Source organism: Anthonomus grandis (assembly GCF_022605725.1).
Source record: "Anthonomus grandis grandis chromosome 1 unlocalized genomic scaffold, icAntGran1.3 Chromosome103, whole genome shotgun sequence".
Taxonomy (NCBI): domain Eukaryota; kingdom Metazoa; phylum Arthropoda; class Insecta; order Coleoptera; family Curculionidae; genus Anthonomus; species Anthonomus grandis.
The window spans coordinates 42741-59281 of record NW_026088425.1 but is presented as its reverse complement, the minus strand read 5'-3'; the positions used below and the strand labels follow the sequence as shown (position 1 = coordinate 59281).

General features: G+C 38.5%; 2 protein-coding genes across 7 annotated transcripts in view; one reads left to right on the top strand and one right to left on the bottom strand.

The window, feature by feature from the left end:
* Window positions 1–16541, bottom strand: part of LOC126749369 (cyclic GMP-AMP synthase-like receptor) — a 46759-nt gene that overhangs the window by 25056 nt on the left and 5162 nt on the right. Inside the window, exon 1 of one of the 4 annotated variants that reach the window (XM_050459040.1) lies at window positions 224–342. The exons of 2 other annotated variants lie outside the window; for them this stretch is intronic. The gene's annotated coding sequence lies outside the window, so the exon portion shown is untranslated. Of the gene's footprint in view, window positions 1–10; window positions 160–223; window positions 343–16541 lie in introns of those variants that run through there. One more of the 4 variants, XM_050459041.1, reaches the window with a different exon arrangement.
* On the top strand, window positions 934–16213 carry LOC126749367 (protein enabled). 3 transcript variants are annotated; one of them, XM_050459037.1, is made up of 7 exons: window positions 934–1096; window positions 7148–7469; window positions 7525–7995; window positions 13016–13201; window positions 13264–13422; window positions 15706–15976; window positions 16039–16213. In XM_050459037.1, exons 1-7 carry the CDS (start codon window positions 1089–1091, stop codon window positions 16065–16067), a joined length of 1446 nt encoding a protein of 481 aa, XP_050314994.1. In that variant the 5' UTR covers window positions 934–1088; the 3' UTR covers window positions 16068–16213. The 3 variants fall into 3 exon arrangements, with proteins under 3 accessions (XP_050314994.1, XP_050314993.1, XP_050314992.1); XM_050459036.1 differs by lacking the exon at window positions 934–1096 and adding an exon at window positions 1504–1550; XM_050459035.1 differs by lacking the exon at window positions 934–1096 and adding an exon at window positions 6603–6817.

Sequence of the window (16541 nt, the reverse complement as noted above, 5' to 3'; positions counted from 1 at the left end):
TGAAATTTACCTGTGCAATTAAAACACTTGACTACTGACGGGGAGACGCCTTGTTGCAGTTTTATGCAATAAGCATTTTTTTTAATGATAAAATTTATATTGTTCGATTCTAGGAATTGAGGTGCATTATCTATAAGTACTATATTTTTTAAAATATGTTGCCGAAAAATAAAAGCAGGGACGGACCGAGTAGGGCATCATACACTGTTGCAAACACACTTACCCTAACTAGGTAAAATCCTCGAAAAATCATTCACCATTTACCGCACTAGTGAGGCAAACATCAAGAGTCAGCGAAAATTTAGGAAATTAATCTCGTCCATAGTCAAAACACAGAACGACAACAGCGCTTCGATGACGTAATCTCTTCTGATTGGTCAGAGCGTTGATTGAATATTTGGACCAAATATTCAATCAACGTGACTTAAGTGGCTTGGGACGGCGAAAACCAGATGGCACTATCCAACATGAGAGAGAGAACGACAGAATCAATGAATCAGAGGATTTTCGCGATTCGACCTGAGAGGTCGCTACTGTACTTCAAGAGAAGGGGTGGGGGGTGGCGTAAAGAGGATCAATGGTGATTCTTACTAACAACGATTAGAAGAGGGCGCTCTGAACTAAACCATACGTGGAAGAAGAGTAGACTGTGTGTGTGACTCGATCGTTTGTCGTTAATCTATTGCTTGAGGCCGCAAGATGGCGTCACCAGTACACGAACTATTTACGAGGAAATGACCAGGGAAGGTCTGATTGTGAATCACGTTGTTCTAGTGTAATATTGTGCCTTGGTAAGACCTGAATTTCCTGATTTTTTTGACGTTTATTTGACGGAAGTGTTTGCGCGAAACGCGATTGGTCCGAGGAAACGGGGCATGGTCAGTCAATCTGTCAAAGCCTGGGAATTCCAAAATGGCGTCGCCGTAGTAGTGGTAGGTGGAAAAACCGATGTTGTTGCCCGAATGCAATTTCTTTACCCCCGAGTTCGGTGTGTTTTCAAATGATTTTTTTGGCGAATTTTAGACGCGGTGATCGGTGCGACGTGATGATCCACTTCCGGTTACGTTATTAATCAAAAAACAAGGAACATGTCAAGGTAGGTGTTGCTCGAAGAACAACCGGATAAATGCGGAATTATTTAATAATTTAAATAAATTCGCCGGGGGGGAAGTTGTTTGGGTGTCGTGGATGCGTCAGCTTCCGCTTTACTTTAGTCACCCCCCCCCTACCACCTTATTAAATTAGGTGCAATTAATTTTTTCTTTTATTGATGTTTCTTAAATCTGTCACGGCCTGCTGCGAGTAATGTTTTGTTACGCGGTCTCATCACCTCTTTTGTCTTTGCTTCAATTGTTTTTTTTTTGCCTATTTATTGATCAGGGTGTGTTACTTCCATGACTAACCTTGATGTAAAAAAAAAAACAGAGGCACAACATCTGCTATACAACGACGACTGCATTTTGTTTATTTATTTGACACTTTTTGCAGCTGTTGTTTTGTCATTTCAGCTATTCCGAAATGAGCTCGTCCAGTCAAGAAGTTCGCAGAAGGTACATTATGCCCTATGTAGTTTCCATCTTATATACAGGATGTTTATTTAAAACAAATGACATTGACAGCTGAAAAAGTAAACAAAACTTGACAGCTGTCTCAATGTCTGTGTTTATGTATGAAACAATACGGTTGCCATGGAGACATGATAGAGGCGGCCATTTTGCTATACATTTGACAGTGGCTGTCACTTTTGACGTTTCTTAAAAATCCTGTATATAATTACTTATTGATGTACAATTTCTCGGGTCAATGACGTGAATGCCTCATTATGTTTGGCCTGATGCATGTCGCTTATATTGTAGTCGACCTTTTTTGGCGCCATTATTGCAGGTAGATCTAATATAGACGGAGGCGTAAAAGAAACTTTTGACCATATGGCTCATCATTCCCCGAAGTGGGTCAGGGTGTAAAGATATCGATCAGAATTCGGGTCAATTACCTGCTTCGAAACTGCGAGGTGTGATCCGTTAAAACCGAGTTGAAAACGGCTGGCCCGTGAGGAGGATCCGTCAACGTTTCCTGTTCTCTCGATTGTATAAAATCCCAAAACGAAACGTTGATAAGACGACCGCTTCCTGAGATACGAACGACACGTTTCGGTTCGTTACCACGCATTTTTAATCGCGTGGTGAGCCTTAAATAGCCGCCTATTATCAGTTTATTGATTTATATAGGGAAAACAGTGTCGGTTTAATTGATTATATTGGCATTGACAGTGGCGGAGGCGATGAGAGGTCTTTACAGGCCGCTAAGGTTGTCTCAAAAAAAGTGTATAGGCACTCTAGATGCCCCAAACTTTTCCCTATCCAACACTGTTTAAATCATCTTCCTAGGTGCAATAGAAAACAAGTTATTGCAAATTATGTTGAGAGACAATCAGAGAAGAGACTGTCTGGCTCAACTTTTTGGGATATGTCAAAAACTAATCATTTCTCAAAAAAAGTGTAGAGACACTATATGTACCCTTAACCTTTGCCCACCCAACACTGCTTAAATCAACTGTCTAGCTATAATAGAAAAGAAGTTACTACAAATTTTGTTAAGGGACAATCAGAGAAGAGACTGTCGGGCCCAACTTTTGGCGATATCTCAAAAACTAAGAATTTCTCAAAAAAAGTGTAGAGTCACTATATGTACCCTTAACAATTGCCCATCCAATGCTCTTTGAATCATGTTCCAAGCTATAATAGAAAAGAAGTTACTACAAATTTTGTTAAGGGACAATCAGAGAAGAGACTGTCGGGCCCAACTTTTGATGATATCTCAAAAACTAATGATTTCTCAAAAAAAGTGTAGAGACACTATATGTACCCTTAACCCTTGCCAACCCAACAGTGTTTAAATCATCTCCCTACTTACAATAGAACAGAAGTTACTACAAATTTTGTTAAGGGACACTCAGAGAGGAGACTGTCGGGCCCAACTTTTGGCGATATCTCAAAAACTAATAATTTCTCAAAAAAAGTGTTGAGACACTATATGTACCCTTAACCTTTGCCCACCCAAAAGTGTTTAAATCATCTTCTTAGCTGTAATAGAAAAGAAGTTACTACAAATTTTGTCAAGTGACAATCAGAGAAGAGACTGTCGGGCCCAACTTTATGGGATATCTCAAAAACTAATGATTTCTCAAAAAAAGTGTAGAGTCATTATATGTACCCTTAAACTTTGCCCACCCAACACTATTTAAGTCATCTTCCTAGCTATAAAAGAAAAGAAGTTACTACAAGTTTTGTTAAGTGACAATCAGAGAAGAGACTGTCGGGTCCAACTTTTTGGGATATCTCAAAAACTAATGATTTCTCAAAAAAAGTGTAGAGACATTATATGTACCCTTAAACTTTGCCCATCCAATGCTGTTTGAATCATGTTCCTAGCTATAATAGAAAAGGAGATACTACAAATTTTGTTAAGGGACAATCAGAGAAGAGACTGTCGGGCACAGCTTTTGACGATATCTCAAAAACTAATGATTTCTCAAAAAAAGTGTAGAGACACTATATGTACCCTTAACCCTTGCCAACCCAACAGTGTTTAAATTATCTCCCTACTTACAATAGAACAGAAGTTACTACAAATTTTGTTAAGGGACACTCAGAGAGGAGACTGTCGGGCCCAACTTTTGGCGATATCTCAAAAACTAATAATTTCTCAAAAAAAGTGTTGAGACACTATATGTACCCTTAACCTTTGCCCACCCAACAGTGTTTAAATCATCTTCTTAGCTGTAATAGAAAAGAAGTTACTACAAATTTTGTCAAGTGACAATCAGAGAAGAGACTGTCGGGCCCAACTTTTGACGATATCTCAAAAACTTATGATTTCTCAAAAAAAGTGTAGAGACACTATATGTACCCTTAACCTTTGCCCACCCAAAAGTGTTTAAATCATCTTCCTACTTATAATAGAAAAAAAGTTACTACAAATTTTGTTAAGGGACACTCAGAGAGGAGACTGTCGGGTCCAACTTTTGACGATATCTCAAAAACTAATAATTTCTCAAAAAAAGTGTTGAGACACTATATGTACCCTTAACCTTTGCCCACCCAACAGTGTTTAAATCATCTTCTTAGCTGTAATAGAAAAGAAGTTACTACAAATTTTGTCAAGTGACAATCAGAGAAGAGACTGTCGGGCCCAACTTTTGACGATATCTCAAAAACTTATGATTTCTCAAAAAAAGTGTAGAGACACTATATGTACCCTTAACCTTTGCCCACCCAAAAGTGTTTAAATCATCTTCCTACTTATAATAGAAAAAAAGTTACTACAAATTTTGTTAAGGGACACTCAGAGAGGAGACTGTCGGGTCCAACTTTTGACGATATCTCAAAAACTAATGATTTCTCAAAAAAAGTGTAGAGACACTATATGTACCCTTAACCTTTGCCCACCCAACAAAGTTTAAATCATCTTCCTACTTACAATAGAACAGAAGTTACTACAAATTTTGTTAAGGGACCATCAGAGAAGAGACTGTCGGGCCCAACTTTTTGGGAGATCTCAAAAACTAATGATTTCTCAAAAAAAGTGTAGAGACACTATATGTACCCTTAACCTTTGACCACCCAACAGTGTTTAAATCATCTTCCTACTTGCAATAGAAAAGAAGTTACTACAAATTTTGTTAAGTGACACTCAGAGACGAGACTGTCGGGCCCAACTTTTGACGATATCTCAAAAACTAATGATTTCTCAAAAAAAAGTGTAGAGACATTATATGTACCCTTAACCTTTGCCCACCTAACAGTGTTTAAATCATCTGCCTACTTACAATAGAATAGAAGTTATTGCAAATGTTGTTGAGAGACAATCAGAGAAGAGACTGTCGGGCCCAACTTTTGGCGATATCTCAAAAACTAATAATTTCTCAAAAAAAGTGTAGAGAGACTATATGTAGCCTTAACCTTTCGACACCCAACAGTGTTTAAATCATCTGCCTACTTACAATAGAACAGAAGTTATTGCAAATGTTGTTGAGAGACAATCAGAGAACAGACTGTCGGGCCCAACTTTTTGGAATATCTAAAAAACTAATAATTTCTCAAAAAAAGTGTAGAGACACTATATGTACCCTTAACCCTTTCCCACCCAATGCTCTTTGAATCATGTTCCTAGCTATAATAGAAAAGAAGATACTACAAATTTTATTAAGGTACAATCAGAGAGGAGACTGTCGGGCCCAACTTTTTGGGATATCTCAAAAACTAATGATTTCTCAAAAAAAGTGTAGAGACACTATATGTACCCTTAACCTTTGCCCACCCAACAGTGTTTAAATCATCTTCCTACTTACAATAGAAAAGAAGTTACTACAAATTTTGTTAAGTGACAATCAGAGAAGAGACTGTCGGGCCCAACTTTTTGGGATATCTCAAAAACTAATGGTTTCTCAAAAAAAGTGTAGAGACACTGTACGTACCCTTAACCTTTGCCCACCCAACACTATTTAAATCATCTTCCTAGCTATAATAGAAAAGAAGTTACTACCAATTTTATTAAGGGACAATCAGAGAAGAGACTGTCGGGCTCAACTTTTAGGGATATTTCAAAAACTAATCATTTGTCAAGAAAAGTGTAGAGACACTATATGTAGCCTTAACCTTTGCCCACCCAACACTGTTTAAATCATCTTCCTACTAACAATAGAAAAGAAGTTACTACAAATTTTGTTAAGGGACAATCAGAGAAGAGACTGTCGAGCCCAACTTTTGGCGATATCTCAAAAACTAAGAATTTCTCAAAAAAAGTGTAGAGATACTATATGTACCCTTAACAATTGCCCATCCAATGCTGTTTGAATCATGTTCCTAGCTATAATAGAAAAAAAGATACTACAAATTTGGTTAAGGGACAATCAGAGAAGAGACTGTCGGGCCCAACTTTTGGCGATATCTCAAAAACTAATAATTTCTCAAAAAAAGTGCAGAGACACTATATGTACCCTTGAACATTGCCCACCCAACACCATTTAAATCATCTTCCTAGCTATAATAGAAAAGAAGTTACTACAAATTTTGTTAAGGGGCAATCAGAGAAGAGACTGTCGGGCCTAACTTTTTGGGATATCTCAAAAACTAATGATTTCTCAAAAAAAGTGTAGAGACACTATATGTACCTTTAACCTTTGTCCACCCAACGCTATTTAAATCATCTTCCTAGCTATAATAGAAAAAAGTTACTACAATTTTTGTTAAGGGACACTCGGAGAAAATACTGTCGGGCCCAACTTTTGGATGTATCTCAAAATCTAATAATTTTTCAAAAAAACTGTAAATACACAAAATGTAGCCTGAACCTTCATCTACTTGAAACAAATAAAACTCCCAATCAAAACTGAAGTTTGCGCGGTAAAACCGATACTAGACCATAGGCGGGTTCAATTACTATCCCACCTCGCACGTCTCCTCGTGCTACGCCACTGCCAAATAACAGATTAAATACTGGAATAAATGATAACAAACGATTTAAAAGTTTCGCCATGGTCGTAGTCAGTCATCAGCGTGTGCCGCGTTCCTACGAAATCACGGTCAAAAACATTACGGATGTGCGAGTGCGACGAGGATACCGAAACCTATACTGTTTGATTGTTTAAAAACAGTAAAACAATGGATAACAACAACGATATCGATAAAATGTTCGATCAATTAACCAACGAAATCTATTGCGAGTTGGACGATTTGCGAAGTTACGTGAACAGTAGACCTCAAAGTTACGTGAACGACTCCGGAATGGACAGGGAGTGGAAGGAGTACTGGGCAAAGTAAGGTCAAAGTTCCCCTTTAGACTTTTGTTACGTTTTTATTGGGATTATTGTTGAGTAAACAGTAGCGAGATAAAGTGATTCCTAAGCAAACAGAATTGCGCCATATAAAACGTGGATTTCTCAAGAAAAACTCGTGGTTTAACCCAGATTTGACCATGGAAAACCAGTGGTGTCGTCAGATGGTCGGCGCTTCCCCGCATCTCTTTAATAGAGTTAATTCGTAATTTATTGCGTTAAATGTGCTTATTAGCGTCAATTAGATGTATGCGATTGCACGTATAAAATCTCGGTTGTCCACGGAAGCCCTAATAAGTAACTTTTCCATAGCGAAACGTCAATAGCGAGCGCGAGGGCGTCGGTTATGATCTACGATGACGTCAACAAGAAATGGGTACCGTCGGGTACCTCCTCGGGCCTCTCCAAGGTCCACATCTACCAGCACCAGATCCACCAGACCTTCAGGGTCGTGGGCAGGAAACTGCAGGACCACGAGGTCGTGATCAATTGCGCGATCTTAAAGGGACTGAAGTACAACCAGGCGACCGCGACCTTCCACCAATGGAGGGACAACAAACAAGTCTACGGTTTGAATTTTAGCTCCAAAGATGACGCGGACTGTTTCGCCCGCGCCATGTTTCACTCCTTGGAGGTAAGTTAACTTTAGGGCGTGCCCTAAGCGAGTTAAACCCGCGATGGTTTAACAGGTGCTAAGCAACATCGTGCGTCAACCGGGACCTCCACCCTCGCAATACGCCCCTCCCTCCTCCATCCAGCAGCAGCAGCAGCAACAATCGCCCCAACCCCAGCAACAGCAGCAACAACAACAACAGCCGCCTCCGGTACCCGCACACCAAAACCAAATGCCGCCCCAACAGCCTCCGCAACCGCCCGTACCCCCGCACGGAATCCCGCCGCAGCACTCGATGGTCCAGATGGGCGGCCATCAGCAGTACGACGAGGACATGGGCTACCGGACCATGACCAGGGAGGACGTGGCCATGATCCAGGAGCGACGGATATCGGCCGCCCTTTTGTCGCCCCAGCCCACCTCGCCGATGACGCCCCAGCAGAGTAACGTGCCCGCGCCGCCCGCCATGCCCGGCATGATGATGATGGCGGCGGCGGCCGTCGCCCACAGTCCCGTATCGCCGCCCCAAACCGGACACACAAGAACCGTAAGTAACCAAACTGTCGGGTTTAATTTTCGGGGGTATCTCAAAAACTAGTGATTTCTCAAAAAAAGTGTGAAGACATGAAATGTACCCTCAACCTTTCCCCACCCAACAGTGTTTAAATCATTTTCCTGACTACAATAGAAAAAAAGTTATTGAAAATTTTGTTAAGGGACAATCAGCGAAGAGACTGTCGGGTCCAACTTGTGGGTATATCTCAAAAACTAATAATTTCTCAAAAAAAGTGTAGAGAGACTATATGTAGCCTTAACCTTTGTCCATCCAACACTGTTTAAATCATCTTTCTAGCTATAATAGAAAAGAAGTTACTGCAAATTTTGTTACGAGACAATCGGAGAACAGACTGTCGGACCCAACTTTTAGGGATATCTCAAAAACTAATAATTTCTCAAAAAAAGTGTAAAGATACTATATGTAGCCTTAACCTTTGCCCACCCAACACTGTTTAAATCATCTTTCTAGCTATAATAGACAAGAAGTTACTGCAAATTTTGTTACGAGACAATTGGAAAACAGACTGTCGGACCCAACTTTTAGGGATATCTCAAAAACTAATAATTTCTCAAAAAAAGTGTAGAGAGACTATATGTAGCCTTAACCTTTGCTCACCCAACACTGTTTAAATCATCTTTCTAGCTATAATAGAAAAGAAGTTACTGGAAATTTTGTTACGAGACAATCGGAGAAAAGACTGTCGGGCCCAACTTTTGAGGATATCTCAAAAACTAATAATTTCTCAAAAAAAGTGTAGAGAGACTATATGTAGCCTTAACCTTTGCCCATCCAACACTGTTTAAATCATCTTTCTAGCTATAATAGAAAAGAAGTTACTGCAAATTTTGTTACGAGACAATCGGACAACAGACTGTCGGACCCAACTTTTAGGGATATCTCAAAAACTAATAATTTTTCAAAAAAAGTGTAAAGATACTATATGTAGCCTTAACCTTTGCCCACCCAACACTGTTTAAATCATCTTTCTAGCTATAATAGACAAGAAGTTACTGCAAATTTTGTTACGAGACAATTGGAAAACAGACTGTCGGACCCAACTTTTAGGGATATCTCAAAAACTAATAATTTCTCAAAAAAAGTGTAGAGAGACTATATGTAGCCTTAACCTTTGCTCACCCAACACTGTTTAAATCATCTTTCTAGCTATAATAGAAAAGAAGTTACTGGAAATTTTGTTACGAGACAATCGGAGAACAGACTGTCGGGCCCAACTTTTGAGGATATCTCAAAAACTAATAATTTCTCAAAAAAAGTGTAGAGACTATATGTAGCCTTAACCTTTGCCCACCCAACACTGTTTAAATCATTTTTCTAGCTATAATAGAAAAGAAGTTACTGCAAATTTTGTTACCGAGACAATCGGAGAACAGACTGTCGGACCCAACTTTTGGGGATATCTCAAAAACTAATAATTTCTCAAAAAAAGTGTGGAGATACTTTATGTAGCCATAACTTTTGCCCACACAACACTGTTTAAATCATCTTTCTAGCTATAACAGACAATAAGTTACTACAAATTTTGTTACGAGACAATCGGACAACAGACTGTCGGACCCAACTTTTAGGAATATCTCAAAAACTAATAATTTCTCAAAAAAATTGTAGAGAGACTATATGTAGCCTTAACCTTTGCCCACCCAACACTGTTTAAATTATCTTTCTAGCTATAATAGAAAAAAAGTTACTGCAAATTTTGTTACGAGACAATCGGAGAACAGACTGTCAGACGCAACTTTTAGGGATATCTCAAAAACTAATAATTTCTCAAAAAAAGTGTAGAGAGACTATATGTAGCCTTAGCTTTTGCCTACCCAACACTGTTTAAATCATCTTTCTAACTATAATAGAAAAAAAATTACTGGAAAGTTTGTTACGAGACAATCGGAGAACAGACTGTCGGACCCAACTTTTAGGGATATCTCAAAAACTAATAATTTCTCAAAAAAAGTGTAGAAACACTATATGTAGTCTTAACTTTTGCCCACCCAACACTGCTTAAGTCATCTTTCTAGCTCTAATAGACAAGAAGTTACTGGAAATTTTGTTACAAGACAATCGGAGAACAGACTGTCGGACCCAACTTTTAGGGATATCTCAAAAACTAATAATTTCTCAAAAAAAGTGTAGAGAGACTATATGTAGCCTTAACCTTTGTCCATCCAACACTGTTTAAATCATCTTTCTAGCTATAATAGAAAAGAAGTTACTGCAAATTTTGTTACGAGACAATCGGACAACAGACTGTCGGACCCAACTTTTAGGGATATCTCAAAAACTAATAATTTCTCAAAAAAAGTGTAAAGATACTATATGTAGCCTTAACCTTTGCCCACCCAACACTGTTTAAATCATCTTTCTAGCTATAATAGACAAGAAGTTACTGCAAATTTTGTTACGAGACAATTGGAAAACAGACTGTCGGACCCAACTTTTAGGGATATCTCAAAAACTAATAATTTCTCAAAAAAAGTGTAGAGAGACTATATGTAGCCTTAACCTTTGCTCACCCAACACTGTTTAAATCATCTTTCTAGCTATAATAGAAAAGAAGTTACTGGAAATTTTGTTACGAGACAATCGGAGAAAAGACTGTCGGGCCCAACTTTTGAGGATATCTCAAAAACTAATAATTTCTCAAAAAAAGTGTAGAGAGACTATATGTAGCCTTAACCTTTGCCCATCCAACACTGTTTAAATCATCTTTCTAGCTATAATAGAAAAGAAGTTACTGCAAATTTTGTTACGAGACAATCGGACAACAGACTGTCGGACCCAACTTTTAGGGATATCTCAAAAACTAATAATTTTTCAAAAAAAGTGTAAAGATACTATATGTAGCCTTAACCTTTGCCCACCCAACACTGTTTAAATCATCTTTCTAGCTATAATAGACAAGAAGTTACTGCAAATTTTGTTACGAGACAATTGGAAAACAGACTGTCGGACCCAACTTTTAGGGATATCTCAAAAACTAATAATTTCTCAAAAAAAGTGTAGAGAGACTATATGTAGCCTTAACCTTTGCTCACCCAACACTGTTTAAATCATCTTTCTAGCTATAATAGAAAAGAAGTTACTACAAATTTTGTTAAGGGACAATCAGAGAAGAGACTGTCAGGCCCAACTTTTTGGGATATCTCAAAAACTAATAATTTCTCAAAAAAAGTGTAGAGAGACTATATGTAGCCTTAACCTTTGCCCACTCAACACTGTTTAAATCATCTTTCTAACTATAATAGAAAAGAAGTTACTGCAAATTTTGTTACGAGACAATCGGAGAACACACTGTCGGACCCAACTTTTAGGGATATCTCAAAAACTAATAATTTCTCAAAAAAAGTGTAGAGACTATATGTAGCCTTAACCTTTGCCCACCCAACACTGTTTAAATCATTTTTCTAGCTATAATAGAAAAGAAGTTACTGCAAATTTTGTTACCGAGACAATCGGAGAACAGACTGTCGGACCCAACTTTTGGGGATATCTCAAAAACTAATAATTTCTCAAAAAAAGTGTGGAGATACTTTATGTAGCCATAACTTTTGCCCACACAACACTGTTTAAATCATCTTTCTAGCTATAACAGACAATAAGTTACTACAAATTTTGTTACGAGACAATCGGACAACAGACTGTCGGACCCAACTTTTAGGAATATCTCAAAAACTAATAATTTCTCAAAAAAATTGTAGAGAGACTATATGTAGCCTTAACCTTTGCCCACCCAACACTGTTTAAATTATCTTTCTAGCTATAATAGAAAAAAAGTTACTGCAAATTTTGTTACGAGACAATCGGAGAACAGACTGTCAGACGCAACTTTTAGGGATATCTCAAAAACTAATAATTTCTCAAAAAAAGTGTAGAGAGACTATATGTAGCCTTAGCTTTTGCCTACCCAACACTGTTTAAATCATCTTTCTAACTATAATAGAAAAAAAATTACTGGAAAGTTTGTTACGAGACAATCGGAGAACAGACTGTCGGACCCAACTTTTAGGGATATCTCAAAAACTAATAATTTCTCAAAAAAAGTGTAGAAACACTATATGTAGTCTTAACTTTTGCCCACCCAACACTGCTTAAGTCATCTTTCTAGCTCTAATAGACAAGAAGTTACTGGAAATTTTGTTACAAGACAATCGGAGAACAGACTGTCGGACCCAACTTTTAGGGATATCTCAAAAACTAATAATTTCTCAAAAAAAGTGTAGAAAGACTATATGTAGCCTTAACCTTTCACCACCCAACACTGTTTAAATCATCTTTCTAGCTATAATAGACAAGAAGTTACTGCAAATTTTGTTACGAGACAATCGGAGAACAGACTGTCGGACCCAACTTTTGGGGATATCTCAAAAACTAATAATTTCTCAAAAAAAGTGTGGAGATACTATATGTAGCCTTAACCTTTGCCCACTCAACACTGTTTAAATCATCTTTCTAGATATAATAGAAAAGAAGCTACTAGAAATTTTGTTACGAGACAAACGGAGAACAGACTGTCGGACCCAACTTTTAGGGATATCTCAAAAACTAATAATTTCTCAAAAAAAGTGTAGAGAGACTATATGTAGCCTTAACCTTTGCCCACCCAACACTGTTTAAATCATCTTTCTAACTATAATAGAAAAGAAGTTACTGGAAATTTTGCTACGAGACAATCGGAGAACAGACTGTCAGACGCAACTTTTAGGGATATCTCAAAAACTAATAATTTCTCAAAAAAATTGTAGAGATACTATATGTAGCCTTAACCTTTCACCACCCAACACTGTTTAAATCATCTTTCTAGCTATAATAGAACAGAAGTTATTGCAAATTTTGTTGAGTGACAATCACAGAAGCAAAATTACCAATGACTGACTAAGCCTTCTCGGAACTACATCTGGGCAAACAAAAGATAAACTCTAATCAACGATTCGTGTGCGAATTCGGTCATTTCCTCATAAAACGTCGCGACTATTATTACAAATCTACTTCGTAGGTAAGCGCGCCGCCCGCACCTCCGCCGCCCCCGGGACCTCCCGCTCCCCCTACTCCCGCTCCGGTGGCGGGTCCGCCGCCCCCGCCGCCGCCCCCGATGATGTCCCGTAGTCAGAGCAGCGACGGTGGCGAGGCGAACTCTTTGGCCGCCCAGTTACAAAATGCGAAATTGAAACGGAACAAGACGGTAAGACTAAGACTGGAAATTGCAGTTTTCAGGGTGATTTTGTTGTTAATTTTTTTTTGAAGAATACCACACAACCGACTGAAAATAGCGGCTCGTCCACCAGCAGCGGAGGCAGCAGCAATTATGGTACTTTGGGCAGAGGCGGCGGTAACAGTATGGCCTCGATGATGGACGAGATGGCCAAGACGTTGGCCAGGAGAAGGGCGGCCGTCGAGAAGAAGGTAAGTACCAGTCACAAGTTTGAGGATTTCTCGAGAACGGTTGGAGGTACGAGAAAAATGCTTTTGGAATCTTGAAGAGAAGGCTCTATGCTACCTTTAAGGTCTCTATAATTTTTTTCGTGTGACCAATAGGAACCCAGATATTTGTCAAAAACCACCTCGCCCAATCAGCCACTCGAAAACTAAGAGTTTTCTCGAAAAGTATTGGGTTTACGAGAAACATGCTTGAGACGACTTTTGTCGACAAAGGCCTAGTTCATCTTATTCCGTCATAATTTTTCTGATACAGCTAAAGAGTTTTGTGCAGTTTAGGAAAAACCTGCTCGACAGTTCAAGTGGCGACCCCTAAAAGTCAAAATTTCTCGAAAAGTATTAGATTTACAAGAAAAACTGTTAGAATCATTTTTGTATAGAATGATTAAGCCTACCAAATAGCTCCCTATAATTTTTTTGATATTACTCATAGAACCCGAGATATTTGGCAAAAACCTTCTTGCCCAATCAGCCACTCAAAAACTAAGAGTTTTCTCGAAAAGTATTGGGTTTACGAGAAATATGCTTGAGACGACTTTTGTCGACAAAGGCCTAGTTCATCTTAATCCGTCATAATTTTTCTGATAGAGCTAAAGAGTTTTGAGCAATTAAGGAAAAATCTGCTTGACAGTTCAAGTGGCGACCCCTAAAAGTCAAAATTTCTCGAAAAGTATTAGGTTTATGAGAAAAATTGCTATGACGATTCTTGTAGAGAATGATCAGGCCTACCAAATAGCTCCCTATAATTTTTTTGATATTACCCATAAAACACGAGATATTTGGCAAAAACATTCTTGCCCAATCAGCCAGTCGAAAATTGAGAGATTTCTCGAAAAGTATAGGGTTTACGAGAAATATGCTTGAGACGACTTTTGTCGACAAAGGCCTAGTTCATCTTATTCCGTCATAATTTTTCTGATACAGCTAAAGGGTTTTGAGCAGTTTAAGAAAAACCTGCTCGACAGTTCAAGTGGCGACCCCTAAAAGTCAAAATTTCTCGAAAAGTATTAGGTTTATGAAAAAAATTGCTATGACTATTCTTGTAGAGAATGACCAGGCCTACCAAATAGGTCCCTATAATTTTTTTTAAATCACCCATAGAATCTGAGATATTTGGCAAAAACATTCTTGCCCAATCGGTCACTCGAAAACTAAGGGTTTTCTCGAAAAGTATTGGGTTTACGAGAAACATGCTTGAGTAGACTTTTGTCGACAAGGGACTAGTTCATCTTAATCCGTCATAATTTTTCTGATAGAGCTAAAGGGTTTTGAGCAGTTTAGGAAAAACCTGCTCGACAGTTCAAGTGGCGACCCCTAAAAGGCACATTTTCTCGAAAAGTATTAGGTTTATGAGAAAAATTGCTGTGACTATTCTTGTAGAGAATGACCAGGCCTACCAAATAGCTCCCTATAATTTTTTTGATATCACCGATAGAACCCGAGATATTTGGCAAAAACCTTCTTGCCCAATCAGTCACTCGAAAACTAAGAGTTTTCTCGAAAAGTATTGGGTTTACGAGAACCATGCTTGAGATGACTTTTGTCGACAAAGGCCTAGTTCATCTTATTCCGTCATAATTTTTCTGATAGAGCTAAAGAGTTTTGAGCAGTTTAGGAAAAACCTGCTCGACAGTTCAAGTGGCGACCCCTAAAAGCCAAAATTTCTCGAAAAGTATTAGGTTTATGAGAAAAATTGCTATGACTATTCTTGTAGGGAATGATCAAGCCTACCAAATAGCTTCCTATAATTTTTTTGATATCACCCATAGAACCCGAGATATTTGTCAAAAACCTTCTTGCGCAATCGGTCACTCGAAAACTAAGAGTTTTCTCGAAAAGTATTGGGTTTACGAGAAACATGCTTGAGACGACTTTTGTCGACAAAGGCCTAGTTCATCTTATTCCGTCATAATTTTTCTGATACATCTGAGGAGTTTTGGGCAGTTTAGGAAAAACCTGCTCGACAGTTCAAGTGGCGACCCCTAAAAGTCACATTTTCTCGAAAAGTATTAGGTTTATAAGAAAAATTGTTATGACTTTTCTTGTAGAGAATGACCAGGCCTACCAAATAGCTCCCTATAATTTTTTTGATATCACCCATAGAACCCGAGATATTTGTCAAAAACCTTCTCGCGCAATTGACCACTCAAAAACAGACAATTTTCTCGGAAAGTATTGGGTTTACGAGAACCTTCCTCGGGACGAATCTTGTAGAGCGAGACCTAACCGACCTCCCTATATACTTTCAAGGTACCAGACAAGGACGAGGAAGACAAAAAGGCGGCAATGTGGGAAAAGACGCACACCCTACCGAGTAACACTTCAAAATTCAGCGGTTCCGATTCACCGAAGGCTGCCCGGAAACGGTTCGGTTCCGCATCCGAGGAAACCATTTTGAAAGTGAACGGCTTAACGGAAGTAGCGATGTCCATTGGTCCGACGGAGATGGAGAGCCTGAAGAACGAGATAGTCAAGGAGGTGAAGAAGGAAATCGCGAAAATGAAGCAGGATATTTTAGATGGTAAGTTTTTATTGGTATCCTAGTTGGTATCACGTTTTAAATGTTCTCTCTCTCTTTTGTAGCAATCAAAACAGAACTGAATAGAAGGTAATCGACTTACCCTAACCCGCAGACTTACCCGTTTTTTTTTTGTATAGTTTTTACAATAACTATTATCGTATAAGTATTAACATTCTCGAAGCGTTCATGTGTATGTTAATCCATCTCATAATGTAAAGTATAAACGAGTAATTTTAAGGATTTTTTATATGGAACAAAAAAACAAATGCCTATAATGCGCGAGCGTGTAAACAATATCCGTAGTGTGGCTCCCCGGATTTTTTTATTTTTTTGGCTTAATGTGATCGTCCAGAAAACACACTCTCCCCCTCCCCCTTTCGTAGTTTTAACCTCAAAATATTTATTGTTAGTTTTTAAGTTAATGGTAGGTTTTAAGTGATTCCTATTGGACCGAAACACCGCGAAAATTCGCTCGAAACGTTTTTATTCTCGTAGATCGGAATCTGCTCTACAAGTTTGCTCACTATGATTTTTTCGATTGGAGCAACAGGAGCCGAGATATTTC

What these genes read in the sequence shown, in the direction of transcription:
- LOC126749367 (XM_050459035.1), top strand. Translation starts at nt 6,663, where the DNA reads ATGGATAACAACAACGATATCGATAAAATGTTCGATCAATTAACCAAC. An exon ending in AAACCGGACACACAAGAACC is followed by an intron (nt 7,996 to 13,015) that starts GTAAGTAACCAA and finishes TCTACTTCGTAG; the next exon opens with GTAAGCGCGCCGCCCGCACC. An exon ending in GGGCGGCCGTCGAGAAGAAG is followed by an intron (nt 13,423 to 15,705) that starts GTAAGTACCAGT and finishes TATACTTTCAAG; the next exon opens with GTACCAGACAAGGACGAGGA.